Source organism: Cardiocondyla obscurior, linkage group LG14 (assembly GCF_019399895.1).
Source record: "Cardiocondyla obscurior isolate alpha-2009 linkage group LG14, Cobs3.1, whole genome shotgun sequence".
NCBI classification, from domain to species: Eukaryota; Metazoa; Arthropoda; class Insecta; order Hymenoptera; family Formicidae; genus Cardiocondyla; species Cardiocondyla obscurior.
This window is the reverse complement of record NC_091877.1, coordinates 684,782-699,085: the sequence shown is the minus strand read 5'-3', so window position 1 is coordinate 699,085 and position 14,304 is coordinate 684,782. Positions and strand designations below refer to the sequence as shown.

General features: G+C 36.0%; 4 protein-coding genes across 6 annotated transcripts; 2 read left to right on the top strand and 2 right to left on the bottom strand.

Annotated features, from left to right (window-relative positions):
• The first annotated feature begins 8 nt into the window (after positions 1-8).
• On the top strand, positions 9-2,803 carry LOC139108273 (uncharacterized). Its single transcript, XM_070666411.1, has 4 exons — positions 9-170; positions 260-570; positions 1,041-1,303; positions 1,397-2,803. Exons 2-4 carry the CDS (start codon positions 488-490, stop codon positions 1,990-1,992), a joined length of 942 nt encoding a protein of 313 aa, XP_070522512.1. The 5' UTR covers positions 9-170; positions 260-487; the 3' UTR covers positions 1,993-2,803.
• On the bottom strand, positions 2,274-3,981 carry Tub (interleukin 1 receptor associated kinase 4 tube). Of its 2 annotated transcripts, XM_070666419.1 has the most exons (4): positions 3,821-3,981; positions 3,570-3,739; positions 3,091-3,348; positions 2,274-2,956 (listed from the first exon to the last, which is right to left on the bottom strand). In XM_070666419.1, coding segments are annotated over exons 1-4 (591 nt in total). In that variant the 3' UTR covers positions 2,274-2,954. The 2 variants fall into 2 exon arrangements, with proteins under 2 accessions (XP_070522520.1, XP_070522519.1); XM_070666418.1 differs by lacking the exon at positions 2,274-2,956 and having other exon boundaries at positions 3,012-3,348.
• Positions 3,982-4,150: 169 nt separating this feature from the next.
• On the top strand, positions 4,151-14,296 carry LOC139108275 (MIT domain-containing protein 1-like). 2 transcript variants are annotated; one of them, XM_070666415.1, is made up of 10 exons: positions 4,151-4,438; positions 4,678-4,973; positions 5,043-5,239; positions 5,319-5,507; positions 5,912-7,196; positions 7,523-7,904; positions 10,529-10,732; positions 12,090-12,285; positions 12,460-13,591; positions 14,049-14,296. In XM_070666415.1, the coding sequence occupies exons 1-4, from the start codon at positions 4,276-4,278 to the stop codon at positions 5,497-5,499; spliced, it is 837 nt and encodes a 278-aa protein (XP_070522516.1). In that variant the 5' UTR covers positions 4,151-4,275; the 3' UTR covers positions 5,500-5,507; positions 5,912-7,196; positions 7,523-7,904; positions 10,529-10,732; positions 12,090-12,285; positions 12,460-13,591; positions 14,049-14,296. The 2 variants fall into 2 exon arrangements, with proteins under 2 accessions (XP_070522516.1, XP_070522514.1); XM_070666413.1 differs by having other exon boundaries at positions 5,319-7,196.
• Insc (INSC spindle orientation adaptor protein) lies at positions 5,610-10,535 on the bottom strand. Its single transcript, XM_070666410.1, has 5 exons — positions 10,105-10,535; positions 9,522-9,842; positions 7,459-7,887; positions 6,976-7,183; positions 5,610-6,902 (listed from the first exon to the last, which is right to left on the bottom strand). Exons 1-5 carry the CDS (start codon positions 10,395-10,397, stop codon positions 5,919-5,921), a joined length of 2,235 nt encoding a protein of 744 aa, XP_070522511.1. The 5' UTR covers positions 10,398-10,535; the 3' UTR covers positions 5,610-5,918.
• Positions 14,297-14,304: the final 8 nt, after the last annotated feature.

The window sequence follows — 14,304 nt, the reverse complement described above, 5'->3', positions numbered from 1 at the left end:
CGTCAGCAGCTCAATTTGTGATAAGTGATTGTCGGCCATTGTGATTATCAACATGGCGTAATCCTATTATCAATATTGCGTTCATTTATTGCTATTTCCGTCGATAGTAGCAGCAGATTGCAATTATGAAGATAACCATTGAAATTTTATCCGTAAACACTAGCAGAAAAGTAAGTCCAAAGTTCATTTTGCGCGTCTATTTTTATCGTACATTAATAACAGATCCTTTCTATATTCTAACGCGTTTGACAAATTGCAGATTAGTCGAACGGTAACTCGGCCAAAATTCTAAAAAATCTTTGAGTGCTGCTACTAATTTTTTTTTCTTTGTATTATACAACTGTACAGACAATAGCACGTATATCGACTGTTAGAGAATAATATGGATAACAAAGCATCATTTTTTGGCATGTTATTTTGTGTATTATATTATTAATTAACGTAAAGAATCCAACCTTGGTGCTGGGTTTAAAATTTGATACAAAAAATGGGTACCTCGAGGCAGCAGGACAGATCCCTTGGTAGCGGAATTTCGTTGCCACAATGGATGAAAGGGAAAATGGATAATAGGTAGGTTTTATCTTTCATAAATTTTGCCATCACCCACATATTTAGAAACACATTCTTATAATAATCAATATATTCAAATGATTAAAATAATAGCTATGATAATATAATTAAAACATCTATTTGAAATTATTATTGCATTATTTGGTTGCACATATTTGGTACTTTGCCAAATCACCTGTATTATTTATAGTGAAACAGTTGCATATATTTTGGTACATAAATTGTTACTGTGCAGCTATGTTACTTTCTTTAATGACATTCGTTGTCTCGTTAAAATCTTTCAAAATTGTTTTATTAATGTAATTTTAAACCTATTTATTAATAAAAAAAAATTTTTTTTAATTAAAATAAAGAGAATTATTAAATTAATCCAAAAATTAAATATTATTTCGATCTGTGTATAAATTATATTAATTACTTTAACTATTACTACTTATATTACGTTACTTTATACTTGGATTTTTTTTTAGATTTGATTTTGACGAAGCTGCATTCAGTCCACCATCTTATGACGACAGTTTCTTTTATGCAAGATATCCGAGATCACAAAATACTCAATCACAACATGGATTGAAGCACATTGTAACTGAGGTTTTAAATGAGAATATTTCCAGCTCAACAAATCAAATAACGAACGAAAAGTCTATTTCTGATTTAAAAGAGGTCAAGCAGATTGATTTTAGTAAGCATCCTTTGCCATGTCAGCCGTTTATACCGGTTGTAAATAGTAAAGGTATATATTATCAAAGGTCTTATGTTTTTGCGAAATATTTAAATATTCATTACATAGTATATAATTAATATATATTCGTTCGTAATGTTTTAGCTGACGATCTTAAATCTCATAAAGCTTCAACGAGTGGAAATGTAAAACCTAAATCACAGGGAACAGACGACGGTTTTCATGGTGAACCGGCTCTTTGTGGCAAATCAATCGTTCATGTAGCTAGCCAAATGATGTCTGGCAAATTCACCAAGGTATTCACACCGGACTTGCATTCGCAACAAACAGAGAACTCGGTGAAAAACGTCAGCAAATCGTTACCAGCGACACCATTGACATCGCCGACAGGAACTCCAGATAGTTCACCAAAAGCTCGCAGGAAGATTCACGCTAATCGTTATTTTACCGGTGCTTTTATACCAGATAAAGAAAAATATCAGGGCAATTGGATTTTATCAAGCATATTAGGTCAGTCCAGGGAAGTTATTACAGCAAAAATAGACGAGGAAGACGAGCTCTTTCCAGACATGGAGCCACACAAGCCGCTTAATCGAAAGAAATCTATATCCTCGCAAAATCTTACATATATCGGAAAAGAAGAAAAATCGACGGATAAATCGTCCGTTTACGCTAACGTACTCGAAGCTAAACCATCTGAATTACGAGAGATGAATTTTTGGTCGCCAACTTCCATGTAAAATTTTACATTTTGTTTAATTTTAATTACAGAGTTATTCATCATGCTTCTACCAAAGCATATTAGATTATTTAGATAAATTTAGTTTAATTCCATGTTGTTGATGCACATAGCTGTAAATTTAGCTCATCGTATTACTAACTTGACATTTTCGTATGAGATTGATGTGAAATCATGTATTTTAATTGTCTTTCTACAAGTTTTTAATCTTAAAAAAAAAAGAGCAGTAAACTTATAACAGTATTTGTCTATTTAAAGTACAACGCAATTATGTTATATAAAATATACTTTTGCCTTTTTTCAGCTTATTTCAGGAGATATATATTTTAATAATTCATATTATATTTGTGTAAGTATTGTATTTATCTAGTTATATTACGACCATACTTTTACTCTCACAAATGTTTAGCAAATCTAATATGCAATGCGGTCTGTTAATTAGCTGTTTTACCTATTTATCAACATTATTAATATCATACATTGCAATCATTGTTTTTTTTGCGCGCTATATGCAAATTATGATATAACCCAAATGCATCAAATGTTTCAAATCTTGTAAACTTGAAGATGCATTTTATTAACGTCCAACTCCTATACTGTAAAATGTGATAATACAATGAACTTGAAACTCGGAACATTATATGAAATACAAGTTTTATCGTACCTACACTTATTATAAATTTAACTATTGTAAATTTGCACGAGAAACGTCGTTGGTTAAAGACAGGTTTTTATTCAACACAGATGAGTTACAAATTTATGCGGCTTATGTGAACTAATGTATATCAATAAAAGTACGAAATAACATTTTATACTTACGTTGGTTATTGAAAATTAAATGGATGAATGTAATTTCACGTAAGCTTTTCACGTGAAATTTCACGATCGATAATCCTGGCGAATAATTATAAAATAGACGTGAAACAGGCATCTTTTTTTTTATTAATTTATAATTTAATAAATTTCTGGAAATATATATATACATATATAATTTTTTAACCGATATATTACAACATTAAATCAATATTAATAATTTATTGTTTTAAGTAATTAAAATATAGACATTTCTGTGTTAAAAATGTCTATACAAATTATTTACAATTGTTAAGAACAACTGGCAGTTCTTCAGACGATAATTCTTCACATTTATAATATTGCACCGCTTGTACATCTGTAGATTTTTCAGAAGGATATATTCTATTAATTTCCGATATCAATTCTGACGTTGAGTCTAATATTATGGAATTAGCAAATTTATTTTGTGGAAGCATTTGCTTATCTAGTAATTGATTTATGGCTGCTTCGCTTGTATCAATTGCAGCAGCTGGACCATAATCTGGCCTTTTTGGTGGTTCCTCTGTATAATACAAAAAAAAAAAAAAAAAAATATATATATATATACAATAAAAATAACTTGTTCTTTTAGATATATTAAAAGTTATATTGTATATCCATACACAGGATGTTTTTTAATAATGCTCACTGTATAATCATATAACAATAAAATTTAATTTATTTATAATACAGTAAATTAAAAAAAAAATATCCTGCATATATATGTAAAATTATAAATCTTACGTTTTAGTATATCACATGCTATATAATCAGCAGCTCTGAATAACTCCACTTTTACAAGAAGTTCCAGTAACAATTTTAACGTTGGTCTCTTTCTCCCCATAGTGCTCCATTCCTCCAAAAATATTTGAGCCGCATTGCGCTTGTCTTTACATGCGGCTTGCTCGACGATGCTAAATGTGTAATCATTGGAATTATAAAAACTTAGGATTACGAAAATATTACGAAAATTAAGATTACGATAATTAAATTACCTGATGTGGTCACTACTAAATCGAGGAGTATTTCCTTCTTTAGACACAGTTGACATTAATTTCTTCCACGAATCAGAAATGCTTAATATGCTTGCCAAAGTGTACAGCTCTGCCGGTTTTAATTTTCGCATTTCCATATCCAAACATGTGTCAGAAGACATTTTTCGATCATAAATATCTAGCGAGGGAGTAACAAAAATATATATACAATACTCTTAGCTTAACCTAACCAGCAGCCAACGATACGAATATAGCTGCTATTTTCATTGGTCAGCATAAACTATTAAGCAACAGTCAACGCGTCACAGCGCGTCAGTAAGTCTGGTAAGTCCGTTGTTGGCAAGCATTTATTGCGTTGCATATTCTCAGATAAGATTGTTAGATTAAAGAAAGAACAATACTTTCATTTATTCGATTAATTAGTATCTTTTTGGAGTTGCCAATTGTGGAGTCGCATGTGCGGATCACTGCTAGGAAAGCCGAAATACGGCGAAGACATGGAATCCGCGGCAGCTGCGATTCTAAAGCGGGCAGTGGATATGGATAAGAAGGAACAGTACACAGTGGCATTGGTACTGTATCACGAAGGCGTACAGCTACTTTGCAACGTAATGAAAGGTATATCGAACATGAGTTTATATCTTCTAGCTTTGTTCTTTGAGAAAAGGATTGGTCATGTTAGTTTTACGAGTTCAGTTTAGGATACTTCGCACGGATTTTGTTTTAAAAAAAATACTCAAGTGATATCTTTGCGTAAATAAGAATTTCTAAATTAAAAGTGTCGCGAAGTACCTTAAACTGAACATTTATCACATTATTATTACCTCATATGCCAAAAAGAATCAATAATGAAACAGAGATAAAGAATGATAGCACCAAAGCAGAAAAAAAGGAGTATCTTGCGCGAAAGGCAGATGAATACGTTAGCAGAGCCGAGATTATAAAGAAGTTGATTGAAAAAAAAAAATTAGATGATGTACACAAGAAATCAACTGAACCTGAAACAAAAAAATCAGCTGAAATACACAGGGAATTAATCAAGATTGAAAGTGGATCGACAGGGTATGGCTACACAAGTGTTTTTGGTAGGTTTTTGGATGATAATATCACATATGTCGACATCGAAGATCCGTACATACGGACTTCTCATCAGGTACACCATTTTTTAATACATAAATTAATTTAGATTGACATTGCTCTAAGTCCTGTATTTTTTTTGCAGTGTCAAAATTTGGTCAGATTATGCGAGTTGATAGTTCAAAAATGCCGTGTATTAACCAGGATATCTTTACTTACGACTTATGAACAACAAGAAGCTGAACAAATTTCGAGATTGGCCGAGCTGAAAGAAAGTTTAGCATCTCGCAATATTTCCTTCAACTTCTCATTTAATGAGGAGTTACACGACCGACAGATCACGTAAGAATTAACCTAAAAAAATTTTAGTTTTTTTAGTTTCTTATATTATTCATTATATCATTAATTATCTATCTTTCAGATTCAGCAGTGGATGGGTGATTAAAATTGGACGTGGATTAGATTATTTTAAACCATCAAAGGGTAGATTTGTTCTTGGTTCGTGTGATCTGGAATTAAGACCATGTAGGGAGACTACTATAGATATATTTCATATAAGTCACTTGAAAGGCGAAACAAAATCGGATGAATTTAATAAATAATAATATAGGTTAATACTTTTTAATATTTTTTATAAAAGATTGTTAATATTTTTATACATTTTGTTTTAATTAATGTATTATGGCACATCATATTTTAGTAGGTGATAAAATTCATATTTTTACATTTATTTATTCATATCATTGACATACGGTGTATATAAAAATAAGATACACGGTCGGTCTCGTTGCTCATGCATTTTACGAGCGAGACACTACCGTGTTGTATGATATATAATCGTAGATTCGACAAGATTTTTTAATAATACTTACTTGTTTTACATTATTCCTCTACAATAAAATATTGTAGTATAAAAAACTATATATTCGCGAGTATAGAATATATTTACAGTTTTTTTTTGTGTATAATTTCTTATTGAATATCATAAATTATCACAAATTTTTTCCTTTTCAGAAATTTCTCAGTCCAATGTACTGTGATCCTTGGCCTTTGCAATCCCGATTTGCTTCGCCGCCTTCTTACATGCTCGTCTCAGAGATCTGGTGTACCTTAACAAGCCTACTCCCGCTTGTGCTTCCTCATTTTTTTCGTCCAGTTGAGTTTCATTTATTCTACATGGTCCTGACAAACAATCCCCGCCGCCAACAGCGACTACTTGCCGCGCAATTTCCGGCTCGACGCAAAGTCGAGTCAACGCAGCTGCTGCGGTAATTTCCATCCGTTGATACGCATTCTCCAGACCTGGTGGTCTCATCCGAAGAAAAGAAACTAATGCCACAGAGGCTCGTGCTTTCGCTAAATGCCATCGACCTTCGGGAGTTCGTGCCAATTCGCCGATTAATGCAGCAACTTGTTCCATAAGCCACACGTTACTGCCGGCAGATTTTTTCACACTTTTTAGAAGCTTTTTTATGCTGTCTTCTTTTAGTATAATCGTAGCGCATATCCTCGATTTGGAAAGCTGATTCAGCGCCGCGGCAGCTAACAATAGAGTCTGCGCACAATTGGTGTTTTCCACCAGTTGATTTAACGCTGGAATCAACGAGTCTGCAAAGGGTTCGAGATACGGTAGACCTCGTGCATTGGTCCACAACGCTGTGATTTGCACTACCAAGGCGGTGGCTTCAGTCTTTTCCTTCTCGGAAAAAGATTCTGCGCCTAGAAGATCCGTCAAAATCTCAGGACCGCCTTCTCTGGCAAAATATTCGATCGCAGTCGTAGAATTACACACGCTGGCCAGAGCACGTAACGAAAGCGCAACAAGATCGTTTGGTGTTCGACCGGTGATAACTAGATACATTAAGAGAGCCTTTATGCCAGAGCATCGAGCTATACTGCTTCCTGCACGAGGATCTGATAATCCCAGAGCTGTTAGAGCTGCCAGAGCGCCTCTAGCAACGCTACTATCTTCTTGTGGAGCTTCCTCGAGACCTCGGACTATTTTCTGAAAGGATTATTATATTGTTAATTGGGAATTATTTTTATTAAATATACATCGCGAAGATAATTTTACCAACCTCGATGTAAAAGTCTAAGCGTGTGTCGACCGTGCTGTCGACGTACATCTTCATATTCTGCAATTGCGCAAGAATACTTCGAAGACTACCTTGCTGTATCCTACGAGGCGGAGGTGCACCTAATTGAGAAAGGACCGAGAATGCGGCTTCTTCTATACTGCGAAGAAGCTCCATTTCGAATCTGCCGCTTTCCAGCTGAGTTATTTTTCTGCATTATTAATGTAATTATAAAATTAATTATTATCTATTTAAAATCATTACTTTATCAATGTTTTAACTTATTATTATCTCGTTCTATAGTTCATAGATTTTACACACAATGTTAATTAAAAATAATTATTTTTAATTATTTATTTAATTATTTATTTAATTATTTAATTGAAAGGAATTATCTTTAATCATAATCATAAACGTAAGTAGTTACGAATATAGAATATTCCGATATTATCTAAAGATTTTAAAGAATTAAAAAAATGAACTTACTGTACGATATTTTGATAATGTTCCTCAAAGTGCTGTGCGCTAACTAGAAGTTTGCTTGCAGCAGCAGTGGCCGCAGAAGACAACATCTTCAGATCCCGCGCATGAACCTGGCCGGACAATACTCGGGCACTAAAATGCGGCAAATTTTTGCTTTGAAGCGTGTTGCTGCACTCAGTCTCGGTCATCGTGGCAAGATCGGTCAGCCATGCTCTCATAGACGATGATTGACGATAATTTCTGGAGTTTAACACGTCTCTGCCGACGGCAATCGCATCTGCGGCATCGATGGAAGTCCTTGACTTCGATAACTGAACGCTGTCTTCTGGCGGCTCGGATACATGTAGAAAATCACACAAGCTCTCTTCCTTCAACAAGACGGAGGTTACGGAGGAGGGTACTTTCGATGCGTCGTCGCAATCTTCGTCAACCCTAGAAAGGAACATTTGGTAAGTACAAAAGAAATTGATATAAAATTTCGAAACGAGAAAATTATTTTTAGAATTCACTTAACGTTCTATTTTTTTAGATGTCTTAAATATATTTATTTTTTATGGGAAACTTTTATTAAGCTACACTACCTTAAACGAGCCATAGCAAACTGAATATCCCGACAAGATTATTGTCATTCTGTTACTGAGAAACGTATCGCAATCCAACGTATTGGATCTGTTGTCGATCGCTTTTTTTTCCGAATGAACGGAAGTGCCGGGAGGCGATTAGTGAAACGTAAGAGCTGACTAATCAAACCGCTGCGAAGAACATTCCTTTTCCCCGCGCACGCGATGACTAATCTCACGCTCTTTCAATGCGTTGTATTGTAAATGCGTCCACCTGCGCGGTCTGTGTGCCCGGTGCACGATAGAGCTGGATTCTTTGTAGATTCGTTGTCACACGCCGAAAGCACAATCCCGCGGTTGACTCAAACCTCGTTCGAGGGCCAGCTTCGCGCTCATTCATTTATGTATTCTCCTCGTGCGGCGCATCGCATTGACTCACGTACGGCACGAATGTACACGGTGACGAACAGAAAAGCACGACCGTAAAAGGGAATCAGACGATTGGTATCCTAATCTAACAAGGAATGTAACACTTAATGAAATACTAGAGATAGAGATAACTTCTGTAATTTGTGGTAGGAATGCTCTGCAACGCTATCGTTTTATAAATTGTCTAAAAAGTATTTAATACACGAAAGGAAACGCTTAGAGTACACGCACGGACACCCGATTATGTGTAAAAGAGCCGATAAGTGGATCTAGCTACACGTGCAATAATACGCACGTGTTTGATTCGGTACCAATTTTATATAATCGCGCTTTTCAGCGTAGCCGTACGTTCGCCGGTTCGCTCTGTAATCAGCTGGCAATAATGTGCAATCTAATGACTGCCTCGCCAAGTCCGGGATACGCAATCGCACGCATATTTCATTTATTATTAACCGGCTCGAATTCTTTCAAGTTGGAATTCTTCAAGTCGTTACACGAAATGCTTTAAGAATCGATCTTTGTGCTTTGCGTGCCGTAGTAAGTCGATTAGCTGTGCATACGAGGGCGTGATACGCATACAGTAACTCGGCGATAAGCACTGAGGCACCTTCACGGACCGAGCTGATAATCATTCATTCGAGGCCAGCGAGTCTTTCGAGTTATGAAATCCGAGAAGAGGAGCCCGATGCATCATTGCTTATGACACAATATAATCTGAACGATATAATCTACGCGCATTCTACGCACATTTATTCTTTGCTATTTGAAAAGGTGCGCGCAGCGGATGACGAAGTAATTATCTTACATATCGCGTTCCTGTGTACCAATTTGTTCCGTTTTGTAATCTTATCGCGACGATATTCCTCCAGTCAATGACACAATTTCGAAAGTTAACGTTGAAGATATTAATATCGTTATTGATAATGCAGTTTTTCAAGGAACTACGTGTAAGCGCGTGTTGAATCAGAGACCAAATTATTCATACTTTCTGAGTCAGCGACGTGCTAAACGTTTCTTTACGAGTCTTAGCGTTGGTTTTTTTTTTTCCTCTATCTAATTTGAAAGTAATAACTTTACCTCTGGTAACGCGACGGGGTTCTCGTAGATTTTTCGTAATCATTCTTTGCGGCGAACATCTTGGAATTTTTCGGTGTAGATGTATGCGTTGGCATAGGAGGAGACTCCTCCTCTGGCCATGGAGAAGCTTGGATCCTACGTCTCCGTTTTCTTCTCAATCTCCGTTGCGGGGTCGCGTTTTCGTAAGTCTCCGAACAATCCGATCTCTCCGAGTCGGAAAATCCAGAGTCCTGGCTTTTGAAGTCTTGACTTGCAGGACTGTAGGATCTGTTTCTTATCTCGCACTCTACTTCTGCTTTATCCGGCTCGTCCACTGCCATTCTACATGTTTTAATATCACTTCAGATTATTAATAACGAATTATATACAATTTTTATTAACATTTTCGAATTAAAAAAAATATTTTCTTTAGTGAGAGAATTCTTATTATCTCAATTATTGTTTTAAATTATATACTTTTTGGCATTTAAAATTATTGTAAAATAAAAAATATTTAAAAAGAATTTTTTAAAGAAAAGAAAGGGTAAAAGAATATTAGAATTTAGCAAAATTATTTTTTTAACAAATATATTATTTTACGTACCTGTGATACGTTATATTTTCGTCGCATATAGTTGAAACCCGACACGCATTCTGTTTAATATTCTCGTCACTTTTATTACAAATGTGTATCGCGGTAATATTTATATCGTCGGCTGTATCATTTTCTGACTTAGTCGAATCTTCTTCTTCCTTTTCCTCTTTCTTGTCCGACACTCTTTCGTCAAAAGAGTAACCCGGAGAATCGTTTCTTTCTACAGAACAGCCATCCTCTAAATCGTGCGAGGCCATTTGGTCCCAAAACACTCTGCTTTGATATCTCTTGAATGCACTCATTTTGTTATTTTTTATAGTTTTCACTCAACAAAGTTTGTAAAACTAGTCGAAACAAAAATTAAAGAAAAAAAAAAAGAATAAAGCAGTAAAATTTTAATTTTTTTAATTCTTTGCCTTTCTTATTATTTCAGGAATACGTCGTTGAGAAGCGAAAAAGTCCGATAAACGTTCACGAGACCTCGGGGTGGCCAAGATGCGCTCAGGATGCCCTGCGTTTTAGCCCGATGGGGTGCTTTCACGATCCAGCGGAGCGCAACGACCCTCCCACGGTCGCGTGGCTGCTTGGAGAACGCCGTATGGTGTCCGTCGCAACCCCCACAGACCGCTGCTTAATGGTACGAGTCTCGCACGCGACACTATGCTCTTCTTCTTTCGTAAAAAAAACCTTATTCAAGGATGCAAACTCTTCGAGGAAATTCTATCAGATGCCTTCAGTCGGAATTAAATTGAACAGGAATCCCATTTTTAATTTTAGTCACTAACGAGTCGCGTTTCAAATCATCGCGGATGCTATATTGCAGTCGAAACTTCTTCTCCCAGTATCTTTTGCGATAAATTTTAAATTACACACACGTGCACGTGCACGGCGTGGGCCGCGCGGGTACGGCGAGTGTGACGACAGATCTAAACGCGCTAGTACCCCACAATCGACTAACTCGGAGTCCCGACTTCCGACTTCCTCGTCGTTTGCGCGACTCGGTCTCTTCGCGTCCCACCCTCTCTCCGCCCCAAAGCCGCGTAAGCCAAGTTGTATGAAAACGCAAGCGGGCCCCTCGCTCCCTTTCCTCCTTTGTCGGTGGGGCAGCCGGCTTGCACGGGGGGGCATCCGTTCCCCCGTGCATGACTCCCCTTCACGCACACGACGGAATAACACGCGTGTCCGTGCGTAACCGTCAAACCGTAACGAGGTGCGCGTTGCCTTTGGCGGGAAGACCTTTAATTATGTTTCGATAGACAAGGTAATCAGGGTTCAAGTATGCAAAGTAGTTAGTTTTGCGTGAATGACAGATCTTGCAATTCTTCGTAGTTGTCTTATCGCGGATTTCCGCGACGGGACGAGTTTTTAAAGCAGCTAAATATCTCGCCGAGGTAATAAGATTTTATTTTGTCACTCGTTACAAAAAAAGAAAAAAAAAACGGTATGTGAAAAAGAGACCAGAACCGTTTACATTTCAATTTTATCAGCTATAAAATACACATAAAGTACAATATTAAAATTAATAAAATTAATAGTATTTTTAAAAAATGTCATATACTTTTGTTGCGAATCGCTTAATTGGATGCTTGAACCAGAAATTTAATCAACGTGAGAAAAATTCGAAAGCAGGCTCAATTTTTAAGCGGCCTGCAAAAAAAAGAAGAAATAATGCACTTAAATATAAGTCTGAAAATGTAAATGAGGTAAAGCCTCATTTAGAATTGTGTACCCAAACATCGTTACATTTTTACGGTATCGATTGACAAGTAGGAAATAACAATGGCCTTTGACAAGTCTTTCGTACAAGTCTGGGCACAGTAGGAGGTAGGAAGACACTTCCGTTTTATTTTTGAAAGGCGATAAGTCTGTCTCTTTGGAGACTAGCCGTTCATTGGCGTAACAAACGCGGGATAAGGTCTCAAGCTGATCTTTAGAGCTCGCTTCGGAGCTGGAGATGTCTACGAAATCACACCAATGGTGCTTTTAACTTCCAGGTGTACGATTATCGATCCCCCGAAGACCGGACCCTCGGAACAACCATGGTACCATTCACCATAGCGATACAGCGCGGAGGCACGCGCCCGTTCGGCACATCTGCGTGTAAAATGCCTACGGTGACGCGTCACACGTGTGCATGAGACTGGCTGAATCACTCACACGTAAGCTGCGCCTTGCTTGGCTGAATTTTAAGTACGTGGAAATTTAATGAATTACGCGATAAAGTTGCAAGTGCGATTATAAGTTTAAACAGTCGCAAGATTAAAAAAAAAAAACTATATATATATATATAAGTACAAAATAAAAATTAATTATATGCATTTAAAATACATATTAAATTAAAATCTTTTATTTGATTATTTGCAGACTTGATGAAAAAGTGAGAACGATCAAACAACTAGCTCTTTATGGGAATTGTGAATCATTCTCCAGCAAGGGTGAACGATCTGTCGAAGAAAATGCCAAGGAAAAACGGCTCATTCATTTTGCGTTCCCGCTGCTAATTGACGAAGATCGGGGTTATCGATAAGTGGCGAGCACCGAAGCCACTAATGGGCGATAGTAATGGTATAACAACGTATTTCCTTGCGTCGCGGCAAGAACGATCTCGCTGTTTTATCACGAGATTACGCTGTTTCCAACGTGATAATTCGGTCATGGTACGACCAGTATGCATCCTTATTGTAAATGCGTACAAAGTCCAACCACGCGGCTCCTAGATGCGCCAAGGGGTCCTTACGACCCCTATTATACCGGCCACGGATGGGGGACAGATGTGTGCAAACCGTTAGTTAAGCGCGTCCGTGTAAACTTGTACATCTGTGACGCTTAAAACTCGACGACGTTTCGAATTTAAAGTATATGTCGATAAATGACCGATGAATAATCTCAACAACGGTTGATCTTATTATAAAAATAAGATGAGAACTTTTTTACGCTAACATTCTTTTATTAATTATAAATTATTAATTTGCAAAAGACACGTTAGTTCAATTTATACTCTTAGATCGAGTTTTAATGTCATGAGGACAAGGCTTCACAGGCTTTAGATCTTGAGAATATGAAGCTCGGTTTAACAATACAAGCTGATTAATTCTTGTGGAAGACTCATACTGTAACTGACAGCGAATAAGAAACTTAGTTTTAAAAGACCGTAGGCTTAGTCCAGCTTTCGTATTGGATATCGGACTGCGTACATCGTACGTTATACGTCGGATGTAGTGTAAATCATTTATTTTTCTTCATTTGGAAATGATATTCATTTAAGGAGAATCTTAAGGGGAACTCTTTTTCTTAGATCTGGCACTAAGGGGATTTTTATTATGATACTGGCGCATGTATATATACCGCGATCGTGACAGACGTTCGCTTATAACCGTTTATGTTGTTGCAAGGTGCATTATTGAGATCTGTGATTTTAATTCTTGAGCATCAGCTACGCAATTTTTGCGGAAAGTAGTTTTTGCAACTATTTAAATCATCTACAAAAGAAACAAAAGTAAGTTATTAATTTTATTGATTTTATTTTAAGTTTACTTTAGGTACGTGGATAAGATCTCTCTCTGGAAATTAATATTTTTAATAAAAACTAACTAAAATAAGACGGTTAACAGTGATATAAAATTTTGTTAAAAGAATTTATTATTTAATGAAATATCGTTCGTATATCTGTCGTATATCTATAAAAAAGAGTATGTTTGTTATTATATTTTAAAAATTAATAGTGGAAATATTAAAACGCAATATGTGTACATACTTTTACTAAAAGAGAAATTTAATATGTCAATAATTATTTTTATGCTAAAAATTACCCGAATTTTATAATCAAAATAACTTGAATATGATTTAAACATCTGTTTTAACGGTAATTATAGTGCAATGTCGATATAACATTTAATTTACGATAAAAGTTTGCTTATAAAAAAATTGTGCATAATGAAGAAATTGTATTTTAGATGGATAAAGCAGCTCTAGATGATCGAGCAGCCAAATTAAACCCGAATAATCCGGAGTTTAAACAAAAGACCACTAGGCCAGATCCATCAAAGGATAATCGGGACAATAGGGCTAATCAGTTGAACCCTAATAACGAATTATATAAGCCGAAACAATAATGCATAGTCGTATTCATGTCATGTATTGCGTGTTCAAATAAGCACGCCTGGAAAATAAAAATGACAGCTTAGTATTTTAAAATCTTAAATATTTTTT